This window comes from Mytilus californianus, unplaced genomic scaffold (assembly GCF_021869535.1).
Source record: "Mytilus californianus isolate M0D057914Y unplaced genomic scaffold, xbMytCali1.0.p SCAF_18, whole genome shotgun sequence".
Classification (NCBI taxonomy): domain Eukaryota; kingdom Metazoa; phylum Mollusca; class Bivalvia; order Mytilida; family Mytilidae; genus Mytilus; species Mytilus californianus.
The window spans coordinates 3,493,123-3,518,766 of record NW_026262666.1 but is presented as its reverse complement, the minus strand read 5'-3'; the positions used below and the strand labels follow the sequence as shown (position 1 = coordinate 3,518,766).

General features: G+C 32.9%; 1 protein-coding gene across 2 annotated transcripts; it reads left to right on the top strand.

The window, feature by feature from the left end:
- Positions 1-1,956: 1,956 nt before the first annotated feature.
- Positions 1,957-22,384, top strand: LOC127726571 (zinc finger protein 62 homolog). 2 transcript variants are annotated; one of them, XM_052233986.1, is made up of 5 exons: positions 1,957-2,021; positions 9,817-9,900; positions 10,516-10,675; positions 12,072-12,248; positions 18,552-22,384. In XM_052233986.1, the coding sequence occupies exons 2-5, from the start codon at positions 9,850-9,852 to the stop codon at positions 21,749-21,751; spliced, it is 3,588 nt and encodes a 1,195-aa protein (XP_052089946.1). In that variant the 5' UTR covers positions 1,957-2,021; positions 9,817-9,849; the 3' UTR covers positions 21,752-22,384. The 2 variants fall into 2 exon arrangements, with proteins under 2 accessions (XP_052089946.1, XP_052089945.1); XM_052233985.1 differs by having other exon boundaries at positions 1,957-2,055.
- Positions 22,385-25,644: the final 3,260 nt, after the last annotated feature.

Here is a 25,644-nt window from a genome sequence, read left to right as displayed (position 1 = left end):
CCAAGATGGTCGACTTGGTTTAAAATAGAACATCATGGTAAATGCAAGTTTTGTCTATTAATCTTGAAAATCGCTTTGAATAGAGAAAATCTGAAAGCAGCAGAAATGTTCAGAATGTTGATCTATCTGCTGTCTATATATTTACATCAAAACTGTCGGACGACTATTTATAAGAGTTATTACCCGTAAATGACAAATTTTACCATTTATTTTTTTTTCATTTTTGCTGATTATTTTGAAAACTATAATAGAAAGAATCTTCATATCCGAAAAGTGATCAGCAAGACAAGATCTACAATTCAGTCTAATGACTGAAATTGTCAGACAGATCCTTATTTGAGTTATTGCTCTTTGATGACGATTTTTACCAATTATTTGCGTTTTCTCCTATAATAATTGATAGAAATAGCCAAAATGATTAACAAGACAAGTTCTACAAATAATATAAATAAGAAGATGTGGTATGAGTGCTAATGAGACAATTCTCCATCCAAGTCACAATGTATAAAATAGTTTAACAATTATAGGTCAAAGTACGGCCTAAATAAGTTCAGATGACCGAAATTATTAGTCGACTCCTTATTAAAGTTATTGCCCTTTAATAAAAAATTTCCACTTTTTGCCTATTATCTTGAAAACAGTAGTAGATAGAAACTTTACATAGCACGAATGATCAGCAAACAAGATCTACAAATAAACTACATTGCTGAAATCTTCAGTCCACTTGTTATTGGAGTTATTTCCCTTTAATGATGATTTTTGTCGAGCCTGCGACACAAGCTCTGTTGTACAAAGCTAGACATAGGGATAGTGATCCGGTCCTCTTGCCTGTCAGTTCCACTCGACCTCAACCTCATTTCATGGATCAGTGAACCAGACTAAGTTTTCGTGGTCAAGTTCATATCTCAGACACTATATTGTCATGGATAAATGAGAGAACCACATCAAAATTTCAATGTAAGATCAAAAATTTACCCCCCCCTTTTTTTTTTAACTAGAAACATATATACACATGTGTATATGTCTCTATTTTAACAATAGGTCTACAATATTTGGAGAATGGAATGATTGTTAGGTTTACATGTCGAACTGGCAGGTGTCATCTGACCTTGGCCTCATTGTAATGGATAAATGAGAGAACCACATCAAAAGTTCAATGTAAGATTAAAAACTTAATTCACCCCCCCTTTTTTACCAGAAACAAATACACATGTGTATTAATTATATGTCTCTGTTTTAACTTAACTTGGAAAATACAGATGATTAACCTGTATAGGCATGTTTTGAAACAATGTTTAAATGCATTGTTTCATGCAATATTATGCCTGTTGTTTCCTCAACGATGATAGATTGATTGTAAGTTAATGTCCAGTGGCAAATATTGTATGCATGTTCAGGACATTAGAACAACTTTAACAATACATACAATAGGTATATACGTAGGTCCTGTAGTGGGGGTTGACCAGGATAAAGGCTGAAAATTTGGACTGCCACTAGAAAATGAGGGTAAATTGAAAAGGGACCAAAATTTAGTCATGCAACAGGCCACCTACGGACCCCTCAAAGAGTTGTTGGAAGGGTGCAGAGGGCGTCGCAAACTCTCTTTACACAAGTCATCGGATTAAGCATCCCCATCCTGACCAGACATGGCTTTGAATATATATATCCTGCACAACCAAACGGACGCCCCACTTTGGCAAGGGTTTTCCTGCTGGTCAGGAGGAGACCAAGAGTGACCATATTTCTATTCTCCAGTCACCCTTGGGGCTCCTTAAAAATGAATGTGTCACTTTCAGAATTTGCCACCACACTTTTCAGTCTACACGTCACTGTAACATTAATATTTTTTTTCGATTGAAATAAGTTTGACTTTGTCGAATTTGAATTTATTTATAGGGCGAGATGTCTTTGGGACGAAAGTACACAATACTGGGCACGCTTGTTTCTTCGTAGAAGTCCGCCATATTGGAAATGATGTGGATCTTAGGTTTCTCGATTAATGTTGAATATACATGATATAGGTAGACTATAGGAATATGATTTAACAATTTAAAGGTGTGAAGATTGATCGTATAAAAATTTAAACATACTTATATGATTACATTGCACACAGTACACATTAGCACCATATATCGTAACTATTTGTATTAATTTAGAGGTGCAGAGATGTTTTCCTGGTTTGACCCGCCAATCTTAGAAAATAAAAAAAAAAAAAAACAGTTTTGATCTCTAAATCTTAAATAGTTATAAATCCCATAGTATGTATATTTTCAATTAGAGCTATACTTTTCGATCTGGCCATGAAAGATCAAATTTGGCTATAACAAATTATCTCCCTTTGAAAAAAATTAAAAATGTTAAGACTAATAAGAGTAATACAGGGACTAAGCTAGAATTCTGAGTCCTTTAGTCAATAATGCATGTTAAGTGTCCCATATGGCACCTACTCTTCCAAATAAAAACAATAACACCCTACTATAAATAATATAAGTTATATATGGTTTGCTACTGACCCCTACGGTCCGGAATGACGGACCCATACAGGGTTAGTAACATCCATAGGGGTTGAGGCCGAAGGCCAAATCTATCGATTTTACTAACCCTCTATGGATCCGTAGGGGTCAGTAGTGAACCCTATAACGAATTTATAGCACACAGGACTTATTTCCTGCTAAATTATATCATGTATATATAAAAAAAGCAATGAAACACAAAAGCATTAATTGATGACGTCACTATTGATAGTAAATGTGACAAAATGAACCCCATATGAAATCTACTAACCCATAGGGGTCCATAGGGGGGTCACCACGTGACGGCATTAAACCAAATGAAATAACATAACGTTGTAATTTATTCGAGGTGCAGTTAAGTTTAATAGGGGCTTTTTCCTGGAAAACATTGACGATGCAAAGTAAATACCTTTACGTCAACATCTATGACATGTTTTCCACCACATGAGCCCAGGTCAACTGGGACGAACTTCTCAAAATCTTCATAAAATCTTTTGTATTCAGAGGTGCTGCTACCGGGCAGAGGTTTATTTTTTGCACAATAGAAGTGAATACAGTATTGTTCTTTCAGAAATTTTACTAAAAGTTGCAAATTAAATTATGATTATGCATAAAAAAATTTAACATCAAAATTCCAACTGACCAATTCTCTATACAAATGAATTTTGAGGATCATTAATTATATATAATTAAATACTTTTGGATAAGCGCATTGCCAAGATATAAATTGTGTTGGATAATCAGTTGAAATTTCCAGTTGACAGCAACCACCCAACTATTGGTTGTTATTTATAATTGCATTACTATGAATTCCTCTTTTTATATGAAATCATGCATAAATCATCCTCATTTTACATGTCTTATGCCTATATTCCATATCAGTACAGAGCTTTATTTGTTCATGATTGATCTTTTGTTTACTTTCTTACATGTATTTTAGTAAAACTAAAATTTCTAAATTTCAGTGGTATCCATACTTGCCAACCTCTGACAATGAAAAATCATGACATGACATGACATGTCAAAAAGCGTGTGAAAACGCGAGATGTAGATGCGGACTTTTTAAAATGAACATTATACAAATTTGTTAATATAAAAAAAAACAATATTCTACTGTAAACTTTTATTGCATTCAACAGTGGCCTATTTTTGCTGCTTTCAAAACAACACTACTAGGCAAATATTCAAAATAAGTGCCAGTTTGGTTACTATTACATGATAACAAGGCACACAGTGTCAACATGGTCAATATATCATTGAGTTCTGATCATAATTCAGTGTAAATTTCTTTATAATTGAAAATTCTCTCTCACAGTCAGAATTGTTATTTGGCAAAACTAAAATAGCTTTAACGTTTAAATAGCAAGCTTTGAAAGAATGTCATGACGTTTTTTTTGCCATTAAAAATGTCATCTACGTCTGCCATTGCTCCCCACAAATTATATATGTTGCTATTGTCTGGTCAAAACTGGGTAGTTAATCAGCAGACAGCTGGTACTCTGAGAACTGATCCAACAGTTCTGTGATATTCCCTTCCCATATGGCCTGTGGAAATCTGTTGGCTAGATTTGAAACTGAAAAAGAAATTCCAAAATATTTTATAATTTGAATACCATTGAATGCTTTATCAAATAGTTACATCCTCTCACACATGTTGTTATGATTGCAAATGATTGATAATTTTTGCAGATGATCCAATATAAATATGAGAATGACATAGGGTGCACAATCATGACAATGGCCCATGGTCACTTTCTTTTGATTCATTTTAACATGGACTCCCAACTTTTTTGGTACGTACACATGTATCGTTTTTGCTTAGCACTAGATTCTTTAGAAGACAGTACAGGTCCAGAAAGTGACCTCTTTCTGCTGGACATTTCCCCAACGTCAATTTGAGAGAAAGAAGACACAAAATCTTAAAACCTACTTACAAACTTACCTGAAGTGAAGGGCTTTTGTTGTTCGTCCATATCGTAAATAAACAATGGCGACTCAACAATTACTTTGAAATTCTCGGTATTTATCGTCTATTAATGAAAACACCAGTGAATCGTGATCTCACTAACGACCAAAAAATCAAAGCAACGAAAAAGCGTGTAATGGCGTGTAAAGTGATTAAAAGCGTGTACACGCCATGTGACAAAATTCTCGCGTGTAAACTGTCGAAAAAGCATGTATTACACGCGAATATCATGTGAGTTGGCAAGTATGAGTGGTATCACTCATCTCCATTGTAAACATAATTTCAAATACATAATTGTAACAAAATTTGAATGTTTCTCATTCAAAAGATATATAAATTTAACTTAAAGCAACTTAAATCATAAATTGAATATGTTGAAACAGTGCATTAAAAAAATATTTACATTAAAATATATACATTTAATGAAGGAGATCAATCCAAATGTCTGTTAATGCATGAGTAATGTATATTTTTCACTTTTTGGATCATTATTCTTCTGTTAGCTGTACCATTGTGTCTCTGTGGTTATTTTCCTAAAAATGCAGATTTTGGTAAAAGTTGGTTCACGTCTGTCTGATTCATGGTTCGTATAAACATTTCAATGTTGGACAAAGAAAAATTACAAAAATAAACAATGTTTGTCAAGCGATTTGGTAAAAGAATATAACGTTTTAACATGTTTAATACAATAAATGGACGAAAAACTAACAAAAAGGCAATTTTCATCATGTTCTTATGAAGTAACAAATTTTGTTGTTGTTGTACAGTACGCACAGAGAGTTTGTAATCGCGAACTCTAATCACGGATTTCGGAGTGTAGCGGTGTCACACCGCGAATCACGGATTATACTCCCAATTTCCTCCAAAGATTCTCTCCCAACACCGCGTGGCTGTTAATTGGTTTATTGCCCATCGGATGTACTGAAAATTAATGACGCGTGACAACATAATCGGATTAGCCAGATTTATTACCTTTGTACATTTAATCGATCTTGATTGCACCTGTGTGCTTTAAAACACGGTATTAAAATTTCATTTCTTTGACAGATAAAAATGTGACATTTTCTTTCAAAATAAGATAATTATTCTTGTATGTATTTGCCCCATGTCATTGTCATTTGAAATAAAACGTACAAACGTATAAAAATACGAATAAAACACTTATTTTGTATTTTTATTATAGTCCGGTCAGGTCATAATTTTGTTTTTTCAACAAAGACGATTTTACTACAATTAGAATCTTTTATGACCTACTCAGTGAGCAATATCCGGTTCATTAATTGTTCAATATATAAATATCAACTGGCTTAAAACAAAATGATGTATTTGTATATCGTGTTCTACAAGAAAGAAATATGAGAAAAAAATGTGGATCGGATTTTTACGATCTACACATTTTCACAGAGGATCTCTACCAACGCCCAACAGGAACTGAACGACATGCATCCTGTTTTCATCTACCATTTATGTATATTGTTGACCATGGACGTATAAATAATGTCCAGGTTTATGTCCTGTGTTGACTGAGAAACGTAAAATTAAAAGGCTGGTGTTCGTTTATTCAGAAAAGGATTATATTTTAGATTTCGGTTAATCAATTGTAAAAGGACCTTCTAGAGTCTCAATCTTAAGGCATACAAATGTCAATCATTCAACAGCAAATTTAAACCCCGAATGAATTTTCCCACGGTCATCCAGAAAGGTCACCTGAGTTTACTGTTACATGATAATATTTCCCGCCAAATAAAAATCTCGTGGACAAAATTGATGTCACTATTTTTAGCATTCAATATTGTGAGCGAAGTCAAGTTCAAAGTTCAACCACGGACTGCTGATCACTGAGATGTGTATGGTATTCCCACGGCAATTAATTTCTTTTAAAAAAAATTAAAATCACTGTCCTTTATACAACACACAAGTTTACATTCATTGTGCGTAAATGAATATTATGCAACGACGAGTTGATGCAGCTATAGAAGTATTCCTGTTGTAGCCGAAATGTAATTATTTATCCTAAAGTAATGCCAACAAATCGTAAAGAGAAAATGCCGTAGACTTATTAAGCATAACGAATGGTGAATAGTATTTTCTTTTTTACTTGCATATACAAATTTTGAGACACGTAATTTTCTTTAAACTGCTCACTTTTATATTCAGCGTTAGTTTCCGTTTATTTTTACGCAAGTATGTCTCTTTTCGTAAATAAAATAATTTACCGATGAACTTAAACAAGGTCAAAATCAAGTATAGTTTTTGTTATAAAACTTTAATGCAATTGAAAGAATTAACAACAACATTCTGCTTTTAAATCTTTAATTTGTTCCAAGCAATTATGTAATCGTAAAATGAAAATGGCGTGGACTTATTAGCATAACGAATAGTGAATAATATTTTCTTTTTTACTTGTATACAAAACTTTGAGACATGTAATTTTCCTTTAAACTGCCCACTTTTATTCAGCGTAAGTCTCCGTTTATTTTTTACACAAGTATGTCTCTTTTGTAAATTAAATATTAATTTACTGACCAGAAAAAAAACGAGGTAAAAATCAAATATAGTTTTTTTTTAATAAAACTATTTTTAAATGTACAGTGTAATTGAAAGAATTAACAACAACGTTTTGGTTTTAAATCTTTTATTTGTTTCAAGCAATCAGAAATATAACCTGATTATCAATAGACAGGAAATACAATTGTTTAATTACATAAGTAATCTCACATACCTTGACTGTCGCGTGCCGGTATAGATCAGAAGGATTAGGGCAATTAATTACCTGGTGTGACACCGCGTCACACCGGACTGGGAGAGATGTCGCTAATACAATAAACAAAAGGTAGCGGAAGTCGGAGGGAATACTCCCAAATTTCTCCGAGAATTTATGGAGGGATGTAGCAGTTTCCTGGTGTCACACCAAGAAAAAACTTGGTGTTCGGAGTTTGGGAAGCCTTTCGCGAAATTTGTACTGTATTTCTTAAGTAACAAGTACCGGAAGTGAAAGAAAATAATTAATAAAACAGTCAAGGATATAACTCTATAGGGTTATTAAAGAAAAATAACATATGTTTGTTATTGTGGACTAAAAAATCAAAGACCTGTGATAACATATGTATGCTACATGTTTCAAAAGGACAATATACATCATTAGTTTTGTTAAAATGTATACAGGTTCCATTGATATTACTATTGTCTTTATGTATACTTAACTATAGAAAGATATAACAGTTCATATTTTGACAATCATGCATAGTACACCTATGTTATTACAGAAAATATTGGCCTGTAATAACTAAAGGGTGTTATTACAGTTTCTCTATATCACTCCAAAGCATTTGCTCAGACATACATCATGCTTAATTACAATTTATTTTAATTCATTGTAAGAAATAATGACCAGAGCATGTAATGAGGTTCTGCGCAAGTTTCCCAGTAATTCCCAAGTGTCTCATATAATAAGTTACATGCCTTTAATAACTAAGCCTTGTTATTACAGCTAAGTTATTCACTTAAAAGTCTTGTCTCATTGATTTACCATGGTTAATGATATGTGTATTAATTTAATTCAAAAATTAGTTATCAAGGCTATGCATTTAGTTTCTGCACAAAGTTTCCAGAGTTCCCTAGAGCCCGCTAGAAATTAAAATGTTGATCATTTATTTTACAAATAACAAACATATGTTATTACAGATTTATAAAATTTTAGGTTTAAAGAGTAGACAACTTATAAAAATATCTGTAATAACACATGCAAGTTATTTCTTGTAATAACCCTATAGAGTTATATCCCTGACTGTAAAAAGTTGTTTTTTTGAAATGACATACAACCAGTCTGGAAAATCAATACTTGACCATGTTGAAATTGATTCTTTCTTTGATTATTGGATGGTTGACATTGTTATTGTCAACAGCTGATATTTTCGTTCCTTTTGTATTGACTACTGCGCATGTAATAATGTAAAATTAACAGAAAACAATTAGGAACAAACAATGATGCACGTACAACATGTACAAGATATAGATTTTTTTTTAAATCCAAAAAGCGATAATTTTTTGGGGGTAATTACTTAAATCCCACATAACTGTATCCATTAAAGCAAATTATAATTGAACAATTCCTTATAAAACCACACACAAACATAACAATGAATATCTATGTTGATAAAAAAAAAACAACTTATAATTGCATGTACATCATGTACAGTGATGTACATACATCTTCTGAAGTTCATAAAGTTTTCAAACAAACACTGTTAAGTAGTTTCCTGCATTTAAAATCCAGAAGGTAAATTATCATTCAGAAAAAGAAAAAACCTTTTGCTGACATTGTTGATCTACTGCCTACCCAATGTTTGTAATAGGAACAACACATACATTAGGGGAGGGTTGTGCTCCCGCTAACTTGTTTAACCCCTCTACATTCTGTATGTGCCTGTCCCAAGTCAGGAGCCTGTAATTCAATGGTTGTTGTTTATTGCTGTATAATTCTTATATGATTTGCATATAAGGGAATACGTTTATATGATTGGTCGAGAGGGCTCCCGGTAGTTGCTCTTGACGTTATTTATTTTTCGATAGACGGCGTTGACAGAACTACTTTTTGTAACCAATGTAAACAAGATGGCATCTATGTTAAACATATTTATTTTCACTTCACGTTAATCGTTAAATTAAAAAATAAACACAAAACATTCATTTGGATGATAATAAGATATTTTTGTAGTTTATTTTTTATCAGATAGCAAATTTCATAGAGTACATTTTTTGTTTGCGTTTACCACAAAATTTATTGATGCGCCAGGCCAATTCAATCACACAAACATACAATTTACGTGTGATAGCGGTGAGGAGTGGGAAATTAAAATCCTTATCTCCCATTTTTACAGAATTATAAGGATTAAACGCCTTTTTAAAGGAATTTATTGGTGTATAAACTGGACCAAGTCACTCACAAACATAACATTATTTGTTTGTGAGTGAATTGGTCGAGTTTATACACCAATAAATTCCTTTAAAAAGGCGTTTAATCCTATAATATCATATTTGTAGTTTGTTCATTGTTTTTTTTACATAAATCAGGCTGTTAATTTTCTCATTTTACCTGTTCTACATTTTTTTATTTCGGGGACTTTTTTTAGCTGAGTTTGCAGTATGGATTATGCTCATTGTTGAAAGCTGTACAGTGACCTATATTGGTTAACTTCTGTGTCATTTGGTCTCTGGGGGAGAGTTGTTTCATTGGCAATCATACCACATCTTCTATTTTTTATATTAGCCTCATGACATTTATTAAGCTCTTTGAATTCTTGTCTTGTAATATATTTCCTTGTTTTTTAATTTCAGATAAATTAAGAACCAACAACAATAACTGCAGCCATGGAAACAGACATATTAGAAGAATTTGATAAAGACCAGTTCCTTGAATATGTAATAATCATGGTTTGAATAATAGAACCTAAACTATTAAGGGTTTAACAATAAAACTCATTCAATTGTTCAGTACTGGAAAGGAATTTTGTTTTACAAATGACTTGTTTGATGGGACAAATATACAAAGTTTGATGAATACTTTATTAATGTCACTATAATAACTTGACTTGACACATATAGATTTACTAGAAAGGAAAAAATTCTGTCTTACTGTGACTTGACTGACTATAAGTGTTGCTCTCCACCTTTAGTTTATTCAAAATTTTGCCCAATTTGCAATTTGTTTTAACAAACCAAACTATTTAAGTGGTCAGAAATTTAAACCAACTGCAGTAGAAAACCACAATCAAGTCGTGAAAGTACAAGGTGTTAAAATGAAGCATACTTATAATCCTATTAGAACTTAATTCCACTTTGTATGAAAATGATACATGTAGTAAGAATTTCTATACATAGTTTTATTGTAATTGTCATTTTAAACAACATGTCTAACAATAGATATATTAAAGAAATTAAGATTGTTTTGCATTTACATATTACATTTGTACTAAATTAAGGTTTTCCCACAATTATATATATTACATATTGTTAAACACTGTTGTTTTTTTCCAGTCAAGGTCAACAACAAGTAAAATGCTACTGGCAGTTACACTGGATACTAGTTCCATGACGATGACTTCTTTTGCTTCACAGCTTGGGAACAACTTTCTACAGCAAAGTGTGGAGTGTGCAGGATTAGATATTCTGAAAGAACTACAGGAGTTTCTGTCAGGTGAAATTTATAATTATGCCTGAGAAAATTTAGTTGGGGTGTGAAGTGGTGGGGGTATATAGGAATAAACTTTCTTTTGAGTCACAGATTATGATGTGTCAGCTTTGCAGCATGAATAATTTTTTTACACCAGTGCATTGCTGGAGGGGATGTACTGGTGTCTTTCTGTCTGTCAGTCTAATGCATTTTTTGTCACATATTTCTCAGGCACTACAATTTAGAGATGTCTGAAATATGTTTAATGTGATCATACTTTACCTTGTTTTGCATTTTCACATTTATCCCTGATCAAATACCAATTATCATGTTTACCGACTACCTACATTTGTATATATTCGTACACAAACTGGCTATGTAGTGTATGAAAATTTCGTCACAATTTTCTCAGGAACTACAAATCAGAGCATGCTGACATTTGGTGTCAAATTTACTGTGTGATCTGTTTTTTGCATTCATTACTCATTGACTTCCTGTTTACAGAATACTTTAGTGACATCTGGGGTGCTATTAGTGAGCAATATCTCACAGTTTAACTTGTACTCCTGCATTTGTAGTAGTATTTACTGAGTTATGCCCATTAACTTGGAAAATTTATACTATTTAGTATGAATGTTATGAATGCAACTATTTTTACATGCTTCATCAGATTTCAAGAAATTTCATGCATTATCAGATCAGATCATGAAGATGTGCATGTAAGAAGTACATCCTGTCTTTGACAAATCCCAGTTATGCCCCTTTGAACTTTAGAAGACTTTGATACGAAGTTGATATTTCCATGTGTTATGCACCTTTTAATTTGAAATTTGTAATAGGAAGCTTATTTAAGTTTGGGAAATGTTTGTTTTCATCTTTTAACATGTTTACCATGTAACGAAAACCAACTGAAATTATAATTACAACCAGACCAACCACCACCAACACCCAACTCCTCCAAAAATGAAAAAAAACCATAAACAATCATAGGCAAACAGTACAATAGAAATTATGATCCTGATGGCCCAACAAGGTACAGGCACAAAATGCATTGTGTTTTAACCGGTTTTATGTCACACAAACTTCCTCCTTTGCTTATAAAGACAATACATGTATGTTGTATAGACGCAATATAGCTTTTTTCTGAGGATGCAGCCTAAGGCAATCACCAATCAATCATGTTTATTGTAAAACTAAACCACACAATAAAAATCTTGTACAGTGATGCTACCAACAGAATGACTACTAAAAATATGTTGAAAAAGGAAAAAAAGACAGAATATACTTTTCAAAGCAGATTAAACAAAAAATGTTGTTTCAACTACTAGTAGAAAGCAACAATTTTATACAGTTATTTTGAATTAATAAGTCCTTACTGTTTATGAGGACTTAATAATTAACAATTATATATAAATTTCAGGCCACTATAAGACAAAGAAACTGAAACTTGAGAATAAATTGTTGAAAGATGAGAGCAACGATGAGGACCAAAAGAAAATAGCAAGAGACAGAAAGAGAAAGCAAGAGGGACCACTCACAACAGACAAAAAGCAAAAAATGACAGAAAAAGACCTTAAATCAACGTCTCCAAATAAAGGTATTGTGATACATATGTACATGTGATAGGTAGACCAACAATGAGAAAAACCCATTCTTCAAAACAAGTTATAAAAACCCAAAATGACAAATGTAAAACGTAATCTAACACCCACTTACAGAATGTGGCAGTGTTAAACATGTTTGACAATTGTCAACCCTCCTCTTACCTGGGCCAGTGAACACAAAATGTTATTTGTAATTTATGCATGGGACTCAAATACACCTTTTGAGTATCTAATGTGTTTTTTGGTATTATCCAAAGAGTACTCCAAAACAGTGTGATTGGCTAAAAAATGTAAAATTACCAACATGTTCTTATATGATGAAACCATAAATTAGAAAAATATTTAACATTGATTTTTAGCTCACCTGGCCCAAAGGCCTTTTCTCATCACTTGGCGTTTGTCGTCTTCTGTTGTCATCGTCTGAAACTTTTACAAAAATCTTCTCCTCTGAAACTACTGCACAAATCTAACCAAACTTGAGCTACAATCATCATTGGGGTATCTTGTTTATAAATTTGTCCAATGACCCACGCCTGCCAAACAAGATGGCAGACATGGCTAAAAATAGAATATAGGGGTTAAAAAGAAGTTTTTTCTATTATTTTGAAAACTGTTATATATAGGGAAAATCTGACAAAAGCAAACATGTTCAGAATGTTGAGCTCTAACAATTGTTCATATAGGTAAAAACTGTCAAACGACTTCTTATAGGAGTTATTGTCCTTAAATGACAAATTTTACCATTTTTTCAATTTTGCCTATTATCTTGAAAACTATGATAGATAGACAGAAACTTTACATGCAAAAATAATCAGCAAGACAAGTTCTAAAAATAAGTCTGCATGGTAGAAATCGTCAATAGATTCTTTATTAGAGTTATTACCTTTTGATGATATTTTTTACCATTTTATTGTCGAGTCTGCGACTTCTGTCGCAGAAAGCTCGACATACAATGTAGGAATAGTGATCCGGCGGCGCATTAACTAACTACTTAAAAGCTTTATATTTTAGAAGGTGGAAGACCTGGATGCTTCATACTTTGTATATAGATGCCTTATGTTATGAAGTTTCTGTCTGGCATATGTCCATTGTCCTTGACCTCATTTTCATGGTTCAGTGACTACTTGAATAAAAAGTTAAGATTTTTTGTAATGTTAATTTCTCTCTTATTATAAGTAATAGGATAACTATATTTATTATGTGCATACCTTGCAAGGTCTCCATGCCTGTCATACAGTTTTCATCTGACCTCGACCTCATTTCATGGATCAGTGAACAAGGTTAAGTTTTCGTGGTCAAGTCCATATATCAGATACTATAAGCAATAGGTTTACTATATTTGGTGTATGGAATGATTGTAAGGTGTACATGTCCAACTGGCAGGTGTCATGTGACCTTGACCTCATTTTCATGGTTCAGTGGTTAAAGTTAAGTTTTTATGTAATATCGGTAGGTCAACTATATTTGGTGTATGGAAATATTTTACGATGTACATGTCAGTCTGGTAGGTTTTATTGAATTTGACCTCATTTTCACAGTTCATTGCTCAGTGTTAAGTTTTTGTGTTTCGGTCTGTTTTTCTTAAACTATAAGCAATAGGTCAACTATATTTGGTGTATGGAATGTTTGTAAGGTTTATATGTCTGTCTGGCAGGTATCATCTGACCTTGACCTCATTTTCATGGTTCATTGGTCAATGTTAAATTTTCATGGTGAAGTTTGTTTCTTAGATACTATAAGCAATAGGTCAACTATATTTGATTCATAGATTGATTGTAAGGTGTACATGTCTGTCTGCCATGGTTCATCTGACCTTGATCTCATTTTCATGGTTCATTGGTCAATGTTAAATTTTCTTGGTTAAGTTTGTTTCTTAGAAACTATAAGCAATAGGTCAACTATATTTTGTGTATAGAATGATTGTAAGGCACAAAATGCATTGTGTTTTAACCGGTTTTATGTCACACAAACTTCCTCCTTTGCTTATAAAGACAATACATGTATGTTGTATAGACGCAATATAGCTTTTTTCTGAGGATGCAGCCTAAGGCAATCACCAATCAATCATGTTTGTTGTAAAACTAAACCACACAATAAAAATCTTGTACAGTGCTGCTACCAACAGAATGACTACTAAAAATATGTTGAAAAAGGAAAAAAAGACAGAATATACTTTTCAAAGCAGATTAAACAAAAAATGTTGTTTCAACTACTAGTAGAAAGCAACAATTTTATACAGTTATTTTGAATTAATAAGTCCTTACTGTTTATGAGGACTTAATAATTAACAATTGTATATAAATTTCAGGCCACTATAAGACAAAGAAACTGAAACTTGAGAATAAATTGTTGAAATTTTGGTCAATGTTAAATTTTCTTGGTTAAGTTTGTTTCTTAGAAACTATAAGCAATAGGTCAACTATATTTTGTGTATAGAATGATTGTAAGGTGTACATGTATTTCCTGTTTGGTGTATCTGACCTTGGCCTCATTTTCTTGGATCATGTTAAGTTTATATGATATTTCTATCAATATAAAATCCGTGATCAGTAAAGCGGGCTAGACATATCAGCGTGTGCACTCTTGTTTTGCAATTTTGAGATCACCTTAGCACCTGAGATCACCCCCAGATTTTGGTTGGGTTCATGTTGCTTAGTCTTTAGTTTTCTATGTTGTGTTTTGTGCACTATTATTTGTCTGTTGGTCTTTTTCGTTTTTTTAGCCATGGCGTTGTCAGTTTATTTTTAGACTTATGAGTTTGAATGTCCCTCTGGTATCTTTCACCTCTCTTTTGCCTTATATCTTAAATATTAAAATAGATAGATATATACTTAGGTAGGAAAAATTGATCGGCAAAACAAAACCTACACTTTAGAAAAATATGGAGGAAATCGTCTTGACGACTCCTTTTTAGAGTTTTTGCCCTTTAATGATGATTTTTACCATTTTCTTGCCTTTTGCCTTGTATGATAAAAATTATAATAGATAAATTAAATCACAAAAGTGATCAACAAGGCAAGATCTACGAACAAGTCAAATTTTGCCAATATAGATGTAGACTGTCACCCTTTATAGGAGTGATTGCCCTTAGATGAGGATTGTTTTACCCTCTTTTGTGTTTTGAGTAAAAACTCAGGAAGATAGAAACTAAAAAGTGTAAATGATCAGCAATACAAGATCAACAAAACCAAGATTTTTGTCATGAATTCTATTCTTGTCTACAGTGTTGGAGAGTGTCCTTTGTTGAATATGCACATAGACCAAGGTGAGCGACACAGGCTCTTTATAGCCTCTAGTTACAGTTTATGACAAATAATTATGTTATTGAAAATTGTTACCTTGATGAAAGTAATAAGAAATGTTTTATGTCAATAAAGTCCTGTTTTATGGAAGATGTTCATTTGCACTTACATAGGGGCTGTGTTATTTTCTTATGGTCATTTTCAAAAACAGTTTACTGAAAACTAATGTTGTAGTAACAAAATGAGGTGGAAGATACTGTTGGAACATTAAAAACTCACAAGTCTAAAACAGAAACTGAGCAAACCATGCAATGATGAAAGTTATCTGTGGATCTGCAGATTTTTCCTTTTTCAGTTCAAGTTTTTTCGTCATTTTTTCTTTTTTTACCATATTTTTACTTCTGGGAACCCCATATCCGCTTTTTTTGGTTGGAGACCAATTTCACCCCTGAACATGGCGAAAAAACAAACAAAATATTAATGACCAACAATAGTTTACAAAACATTACAGAGAAATCTAAAGGCTGAACTATATGAACCCAACCAATAATTTTGGGTGATCTCAGGTGGTCCAGAGTGGTAAGCATATCCTGCTCCATTGTGTTGCTAACGGTTTGAATTCAGTGATAAGTAGAATTGGGTGATGTCACAATCCATGAAAAGAGGACAGGATTGTGTTTACAACAATTGCATCATACTGATGTCATCTGACACATATTTCATTCCACAGAAACTGTACTAAATAGTAAAACTGAAAAAAACAAAGCTACAGGAAGAGGGACAAAAGATACCAGAGGGACAGTCAAACTCATAGATCTAAAGAGGATGGCAAAAGACTGATAGCTCTTTATTATTGAATTAAACAGAAAAAAGACCATCAATCATAAAAAAACAAATGTATTACCAAAAAAAAGGAGAAAGATATCAAAGGAACGAACGTATAAAAAAATGATAAATGTGCAAGATAGAGAGTTATAAAACACACAGCATATGTCTACATGTACTACACAATTAGCTAAAAAACGTCAAATGTACAAGAAATTAATTACACAGAAAGTTAAAAAAAAAATAGCATAGCTTACTCTATGGTATGGGTCTGATCAAACAATTGTCAGTAGCTTACATCCTTGTCCTTTGTTTCTTTTGATAGAATGTTGTCTCATTGGCAGGCATACCAGATGTGATTTATAAAGTAACTATCCATATACATTATACAGTATGAATATAGATTCTACCACTGCCTTGAATTTTATGATTCTCCTCTTGACACAGTTCAATTTTCAAGGCTTAACGAGCATTTAAGAGATTTTAAAATTTGGAGGTGGAATTTGTTCCTCAATTTTTTTTTTTTATTTGTTGACAAACATTTTCTTTTTTTTTTTTAATGCTCTGCAAAAAACATGTGTTCTTCTTATGTGATATCAATAGGCATGGTTGACTTTTTAGCTCACCTGGCCCTTTAAGTGAGCTTTTCTCATCACTTGGTGTCCGTTGTTTATTGTTGTTTTTGGGTAAAGATTGCATGAAAAGCAATCAAAACCCTATGTTACTGACTTGATATCTATATCTTCCAAGGTTGATCACTACTTTTGATATACACAAAATATAGTGCATTGCTCATAACATTCTATACATTCTATCCATGGACATTTCCAGAAATTTATCAATGAAATATTTGATCAGATATTTATGTTACAAAATGATGTTAAACTTTGCATGAAAATAACATAATGTGTGCAAGGTGCAGGAATCTAAGATCTGTTCTAAAAATATCAATGATGTCATTGTTTAAGTAATCTTGAAAATTGGAGTTATCTTCCTTTGTCTGTAATTGTAGTTAAATTAACTACAACCAATGCTTTTAATTATACAATGCAATGTTAATTTTACTTCCCACTGATAAATTAAAGCAATCTGTACCCTTCATTGCTTACAAGCACTTTGATTAACCTTTACAAACACCTTCTCTTCTGAAACTACTTTGACAAATTTAGTCAAACATCTCTGACACTATTGACAAAAAGCTGTCATTTTGATTTGACCATTTTTGTTGGAGTTCATGGAGGTAGATTTTTACTATCCAACTACAATGACACCTTGTGAAAGCAATTCCTCTGAGATTCTTTGTCAGAAAGCTCTCATACTATTTTTTTGCAAACGTGTAATTGACCCAGAGGTTCCAAAGGTTTTTTGGACTTAAGAGGTCTTTTTGTCCAGTAATTATACCCCCGCTTTAAAAAAGTTGGGTATACTGTTTTACCTCTGTCTGTCCTTCCGTCAGTCCATCCATCCGTCAGTCCATCCGTCAGTCTGTCCGTCCCATGAATATTTCCGTCGCATTGGAACTACTTGACAAGGATTTCTGAAATTTGTTTCAAGGTTTATATAAGTAAGTTACACCGTGTGATGCGTTTTCAGATTCATTACTAAACAACTTCCTGTTTACCAAACACTTGTATTATTTTACACATGATAGCCAAGTTGAAAATTTTCGTCATATTTTTCTCAGGAAATACTTGACAAGGATTTCTGAAATTTGGTTTCAGGGTTTATATAAGTCAGCTATACCGTGTGATGCGTTTTCAGGTTCATCACTCAACAACTTCCTGTTTACCGAAATATTTCGGCGGGGTATCAACAGTGAGCAGTAGCTCACAGATTTACTTGTTGTTCAAGCATTACTGGTCCAGTCAGTTTTTTAGCAGTCTTTTACATTTTGAGTATTACAAAACTTTAGGAATGACTGTTGACCAAATTGTAATGTCATAATGATTCCAAGATTTAATGGGGAAAATAGGACTGTTTTTTTTACTATTTTACCACTATTGGTTTGCCTTTTGAATAAAAAGAACAAATACGAAAGCTTGAAATACACTTGATAATGTAATCTATGTTTCTGTTCTACAGTTCTATACTGTACACACAGTACATTGTAGCAATCTTGACACTTTTTACTATATCATACAGTTCTGGTCAGTATTCATGGTATATAAGTAGGTATTGTTTAGTTTAACATTGTCAATTGTTTTATTTCATTCATTTCTTTCTTTTCAGACATGACGAGTCTTGCCACCATACAAATAGAAAATGCAATGTCAAGGAGTGGAAGGAAAATAAAAACACCAAAATGGTTGCTGGGAAATGAAATATCAGTAACAACGGGGAAGGAGAAAACTATAAATGTCTCCGTAACAAAATCTAGGTTGGATGAATCATCTGATCAAATACAGAGTTCAGTTTCCAGGAAGATAACAAGTTCAGTTCTTAAAAAACAGAAGCCTAATTTTAATAAATCAGAAGTAACAAATGAAAAAATAATGCCAAACAAGTCTTCTCTTTTGAAAAAAATCGTGAAAGAAATAAAAGTTGAGATCAAGGATAAGGGCACCAGTCAGGAAAGCAAGAAGAATAACAATAAGGAGGATCTTACAGATAATGAAAATAAACAGGATGTTAAGATGCGTAACACTGGACAGTACACCAAGAAAAGTAACAATACTCGGGACACTACAGATAGTGAAAATATACAGGATGTCGAGAACATAAACAGTGCACAGCACAATAAAGATGATGACATTGACCAGGAGATCAAAGGTTTTGGCAATGGATGGAGTAATAAGGTCACTGACAACGAAAAAGAGATCAAAGTAGAAAGCTGCGTACAAGAGTCTAATGATAAGAACAAAATACAGGACATTCCATTGGAAGACAATGGACAAGACACCAACTATAAGGGCAATGAACAGGACAAACTAAAATCAAATGATTCCGATGAAAAATTTGTAAATTGGGCTTATGGGATTGCCATCCACTGTGAAGACAGAATGAACGAAAACAAGGGAATCTTTAAATGCAGAAAGTGTGATAAAGAAATGTCATCTTCATTGGAGAGGGTTCGGCATGAAGTAAATGATCACAACTTTATTGTAATGTTGAAAATGATAGATCATTGTGCTAAACCATTTAAATGTCCTTTATGTAGACGATGTATGAAGTTTGAAGAATCTATGCGTACACATATCGTTGAGCACACTACTATAGATGTAACAGACCTCACTTGTAATGTTTGTAAATTACAATTCATTAACAAAGTGCGGTTAAGAGATCATATGCTAACGCATGGAGAGGCAAAATTCCCCTGTCAGAATTGTGGAAAGAAATTTCGGATGATGAAATATGTCCGTCGTCACATGATTGAAAGCTGTTGTTCTAAAGTTTCAGCTGATAAAAGAAAAGATTGTGATAATGAGCAACCAGCCCAAGCAAATTCTAGCATAGACAGATATTTAGCAGTAAATAATTTATCTGATGATGTAATGAAGGTCAATGGTAGTGGTAGTCAGATTATGCCGGGTCAAATGGAAAGAGTATCGGTACTAAAGACTGAAGATTCTTTGGATGCAAAGTTTGCTGCTGGTGGGGATGTAGAAACTTCAGATTTGTCTGCTGATAAGTTGTCTTTGAAATTGAACAGTAATAAAAGATTTGCTGATGAAAATGAGCAGGCTGAAGAGAACATTATATCATCTTCCCCATTATCCTGTGAAATTTGTCAAGAAACATTTATGAAGAAGTGGAATTTGCAACGCCACATGTTACGAAAACATAGAAATGAAGAAGTTTTTCAGTGTGAAGTTTGTCAGGAAACTTTCAAGAAAAAGTTTACTTTGACTAGTCACTTGATAAGAGAACATAATTTTGCCAAAGACTTTAAAGTCGTTTGTGAAAAGCCTGAAGTACAAAGTGAAAATTTTAAATGTAGAGAATGCGATGAAATATTCTTTTCTTCAATGGAAAGAGTTCGTCATGAGCTTTACGATCATGACTCTGCTGTTCTTGAGAGGTACACTGGACCTGCTAAAAAAGGGAAATTTAAATGTCCTATATGTAAAAATAAAAGAGAAACTGTTCAAACCATGAAGTCACATATACGTGATCACTTTGAAACAGATATCAGTGAATTGACATGTAGCGTTTGTAAATTGCAATTCAAAACTAAAAACAGACTTCAAAATCATTTACCAATACACAGTGAACCAAAGTATCCATGTCAGAAATGTGGTAAAAAGTTTCGTATGCTTAAATATGTCAAACGCCATATGCTAGAAACACATAAAGTTGCAGGACCGCCCCTCACAAAAGGGAAACAAGACCATGAAAAGACTACAGAAAATAAGAAGCCGAAGAAAACACCAGGAATTTGTGATGTTTGTGGAAAAGTGTTCTCTTCAGTTGCGACGGCTTTACAGCACAGATCAGTTCATACACAAGAAAGAAAACATTCATGTAAAGTTTGTCAGAAAAGATTTCGATTAAAATCTGCTCTGCGTAATCACATGAGACTTCATCAAGATAGTAAAGACTTTGTTTGTGAAGTATGCGGAATGTCATTCAAGATGGCACAAGGATTGCGAATGCATCGGCTTCGGTACCATGACAGGGTAAGGTATAAGTGTGATCACTGTAGCAGGAAGTTCAAGTGTTTAGGCGGCAAAAAGTATCATTTTCTGAAAGAACACAGAGAAATTGCTGAGCAGGCAGGATTAAAAACTTATCCATGCAATTTCTGCGATCGTATTTCATCGAGTCATCAGGAATACTTACGACACGAAAGTTCTCACATTGATAATAAGATACATTATTGTGACCTCTGCAATAATAGATTTCCAACAATTTCACAGCTGAATGAACACAGAAAGTCACATTTTGGCAGACAGAAGAATTACATGTGCAAAATCTGCTCATTCAAGGCAAGCTCGCCATATAAACTAAGGCGTCATCTTGCCTCCACAAAACATCTTGAAAATTGCACAACTCAAGGTTATAATTCAATAGCAGCCATGAACATGGATGATCCCAATATTGTTAAAATACCGATTAAGCGAGAAAGGCATTTGTCTGAAAGAGATGTCAAAAACGAGAATGAGAATCTATTGACAGACCAAACAAACACGGTTTCTATAGAAACAGAACAAGAATTACTTAATCAGGTTGATTTTTCATTAGGAGATGATGAGAGTTCACAGACAGAAGAAAGTGTCGTAGAGGTTAAATATGTAGAAATTCCATACAGCATAGGAGAAGGCTCTCATATTATTTACACAGAGGACAATAATTTGGTCTATAGAGTTATTGAAGATGGTGAAACAGGCAGTTTAGTTGAAGGGGCAAATACTATTATTTACGATCCCTCGATAAATCAGGCTGTGGAATCCATTTTGAAACTACAGCAAAGTTCCCCAACGAATTTATAACTCATTGTTGTGAAGATAATTGTAAGGAATAAGCCTTCAGTATTGGATTTTCCAATTTTGTTTATTTTCTATTTGTACAATTTGGCAATTGCCAATCCGACCACTGGGCAAGAAAACTCTTGTGAATTTGGCCTCAAAAGATGTTTATGAATTTAAGGTTTCTAGTGCATAGGGTGCAAATCACACAACTAAGATGTATTTACTTTCATCTCCCTAAACCTAAGGGGCATCTAATAATACTATCCTTCAAACTTGCAGTCATTCATTCATTTGTCATTTCGTTTGAGAGATCTAATAATCATTTCAATTACATGCATATATATACATATTTTGTACTTGACTGATCTTTCAAAAAACCACCTTAAAGAATAAGAACAGTCATCTTTTGTTCCTTTGAAATAATATTTTAAATATCCCTGTCCTGGTAAATTGTTTTTTTATGAATATCAGGGGGAAAATTTGATTGCATTTTCTGGGATTAGGTCAGTGCAAGAACCTCCTCATTCATTTCCCTAGAAACCTTATCAATATCATGCATGCATGGCTATAACATGGATTTTTTTTTATTAATTGTTGATTTGAATTGCATATATATATATATATTAATGTTTTTATTAAACTATTTACTTCAATGTTATAATTTGACGAATTTCTCTTTCAATGTTTTTCAATTTTATAGCATGCTAACTTATGATTTGCATATGATTTTTAATGAATTTTAGAATACCACTGATATTATAAACAAAGAAGATAATTTCATGAATAAGATAGTTGTTTGTTTCTACCAGCTGAAAAAAAAGGTTAATAAAAATACCAAATTCAAAGGCAAATTTATGATAGGGAAGTCCATGAAAACTGACAAAATGAATTGCTATCAATCAACAGAACAAGTAAAAAACAACTGCCATATTCCTGACCTGGTACAGGCATTTTCCAGAGAAATGGTAGGTAAAGATCACTAACTTCAATGGTATAAGTTAAATGTCCATAGCTTGATTTGTACCCAATGATGAATTTCCATTCAAGACTATAGCAACGTTACTAAAAAACTCAGATTTTGATTTTGGTGTACATGTCCTCTCATTAAAAATGGCTGTCATATGTCGAATGAAGATACAATCGAGAATGTTAAAGAATCTTCATGGTCCATGTATATCAGATGATGTAGAAAAGCTTGATGTTGCATATATCATCAAATGTGAAAAATGGATATCACAAGCGCAACCATGGGTCAGTAGACCACGTACAGAATGGCCATCATCTGATCTTATTTCACAAATAACATCATTAGGCGTCTTATTTGTCCCCATCGGTTGCAAAGGATCCAAGAATGAAAATTTTGAATGGAGGATATCGTTTTCAGTTGCAGAAAAGATGTTGATTTTTTCATTCTGTCATACCAAGTTACTGTGCTATGCTTTATTGAAAATCTTACTGAAAGAAATAATAGAGAAGTTTCCAGGTTTAAATGGGTTATTGTGCTCATATTTCCCTTAACACTTTAATGTTTTGGATATCTGAAGAATTAGATCCGTCAATTTGGCGACCAGACAACATTATTCCATATTTTATGGCATGCCTACATAAACTGTTATACTGTGTAGAATATTTAACACTATTTCACAATTTTATTCCTAACAAAAATCTTTTCTATTCCCAGTTCGACACAAGTAACAAAACGGAATTGGTCGGTCTTCTTCAGAATGGTGTATCAGCAAGGCATTCGATGCTTTTCATCTTCAGAAACTCTCCATGATTACTCGAGTTTTCCTTGTAATATTAATAGGCCTTTAAGCGTAAAAACCATACTAGCACAAGCAACAATTCATCTTTTTTCGTCTGGAAGGGCGAAAGGGAATATTTACAGATTGATAAAGAACATTCTACATCATTCTAAAAGTTGTTTGTCGAGAAGCATATTTAACTTATTTTTTGCAGATGCACACCATTTCGTATCTGAGATACCAAATATGCATTGCAGGCCTATCAACAAACTACAATACTTCAAATACATTATTACCTTAGTCAATTATTGATTGGTGTTAATTCAGATGCAATATCAGGATGGTTGCTGTTAGCAACATTCTTCTATAGTCATAAACGTTATCCAGAAGCATTAATCATAACAGCTCATGTCATGTCAAAGTTCACAGACAAAACAATTCCTGTTCCGGTGGAAACATCTATTGATATCGTTGTATTTCATGAATTACATGATTATGTAATGGAATTGATGAAACATGAAAAGACAATCACTATAATAAAAAACTTAACAAATCTTGATATCAACCTTGATTCCAAATCATTGGCGATTTTACCAGAATTACAACAGGACGCTAAGGATCCTTTTACAGTATATACTTGCAAACCAATGACACATTTCATTCGTTTTTTGAGCTATTACCATCTTGAAAATGTTGATTCATGCAAAGATGCATTCATGAGACTATTACAGGAAATCCTCGATAGTTTTTCATACATGAATAACAGTCAACATAGTCAAAGCTATTCTGTGCGTATGGTTAAAATATTCGAGTTATTTCATATAATGTATTTATTGGGAATTTCTGCAAATATGATGGGCGAATCGTATTTGGCAAAATATTGCTTACGGTATATAGCTAAAGTAGATATTTATAATACCACTTCTGCAGCATCCAGACTATTAGAACTCATGTGAAATTATTTATTTCAAAGTCATAAAGGATATTGATTTACATACCTCAAACGTGTGCTACGAATAAACAATTGATTTGATAAACATTATTTCACCGTATATGAACCGTTGCATACTATTTTCGTATATGTTGAACGGTCATCTCAATACTCTTCTAAAATATGGTTTTGAAGATTGAAAAATCAGGTCATCACAGTTTTGCGAAATTTGTTCACTTGCAAGTGAATGATTCGACATCATTGAATCAGTTTCCATGTGACTTTCAATTTAACCGATAAACTGGAGATGGTTTACGAATGTATTCATGCAGCTATTAAAAGGAAAAGAATGTCAACATTGAAAGTAAAACATGGATAAACCATTTGGCTGACTAATTCATCCACAAAAAAAAAACATTCCTAAAGGTAAAATCAATGATAAAAAATACTATTAAAACTACAATATGAAATGAATCAGACATAGAAAAGTCCATTGCACATGATCGCTAGGTATTCGTATTTACGTTTATATCGGGTAATTTGACTGTCGACAGTCTTCGGAGGTCATGTATGCGGTTTTGAAATTAAAATTAGATGACGTCTATACAAAAATACAAACGAAGTGCTGATACATATTATCAAGCCCATGTATTGTTACTTGTTTATTTTAGATTATTTGTAATTTGGATATACATTTCATTTAGATATGAAAGCTTTATGAATTGTACTTTGCAAAAAGGCAAGTGCAGCTCTGAAATCTGTATATTGCAGTTATTGTTCTACCAAGTTATAGACAAAACTACTGTTCAAGTGTTTTGTAAGTAAATAAAAATCAGATACAGTTATAGAATTGGCAAACACGTACTATGCATGAGTTGACGGTGAGATCAAAACTCATCAAAATCAAAGGAAAATGGACAACACAATGACCAAAGCAAAACAAACACACGTCAAGGCATACTCACAAGACACAATGTAATAAACTAAAGAGTTAGCAGCAGAAAACCCACTACACACTATGGTGAGTTCTATGGAACCGGACGTGTTAGCAGTACTGCTCTATCACTGACAAAATCTGTGAGATTTTTTTTCATAATAAACGGTCACATAAATGATCATGGCGTCCAGAAATCTTTCAATGTGAGGTACACAGAAATTGCTCTGGAATGTAGTACTCACTATGATTGAAAAATATATCCTTTTTTCTGTGAGTGCTGCTGGAATTCTATATAGATATG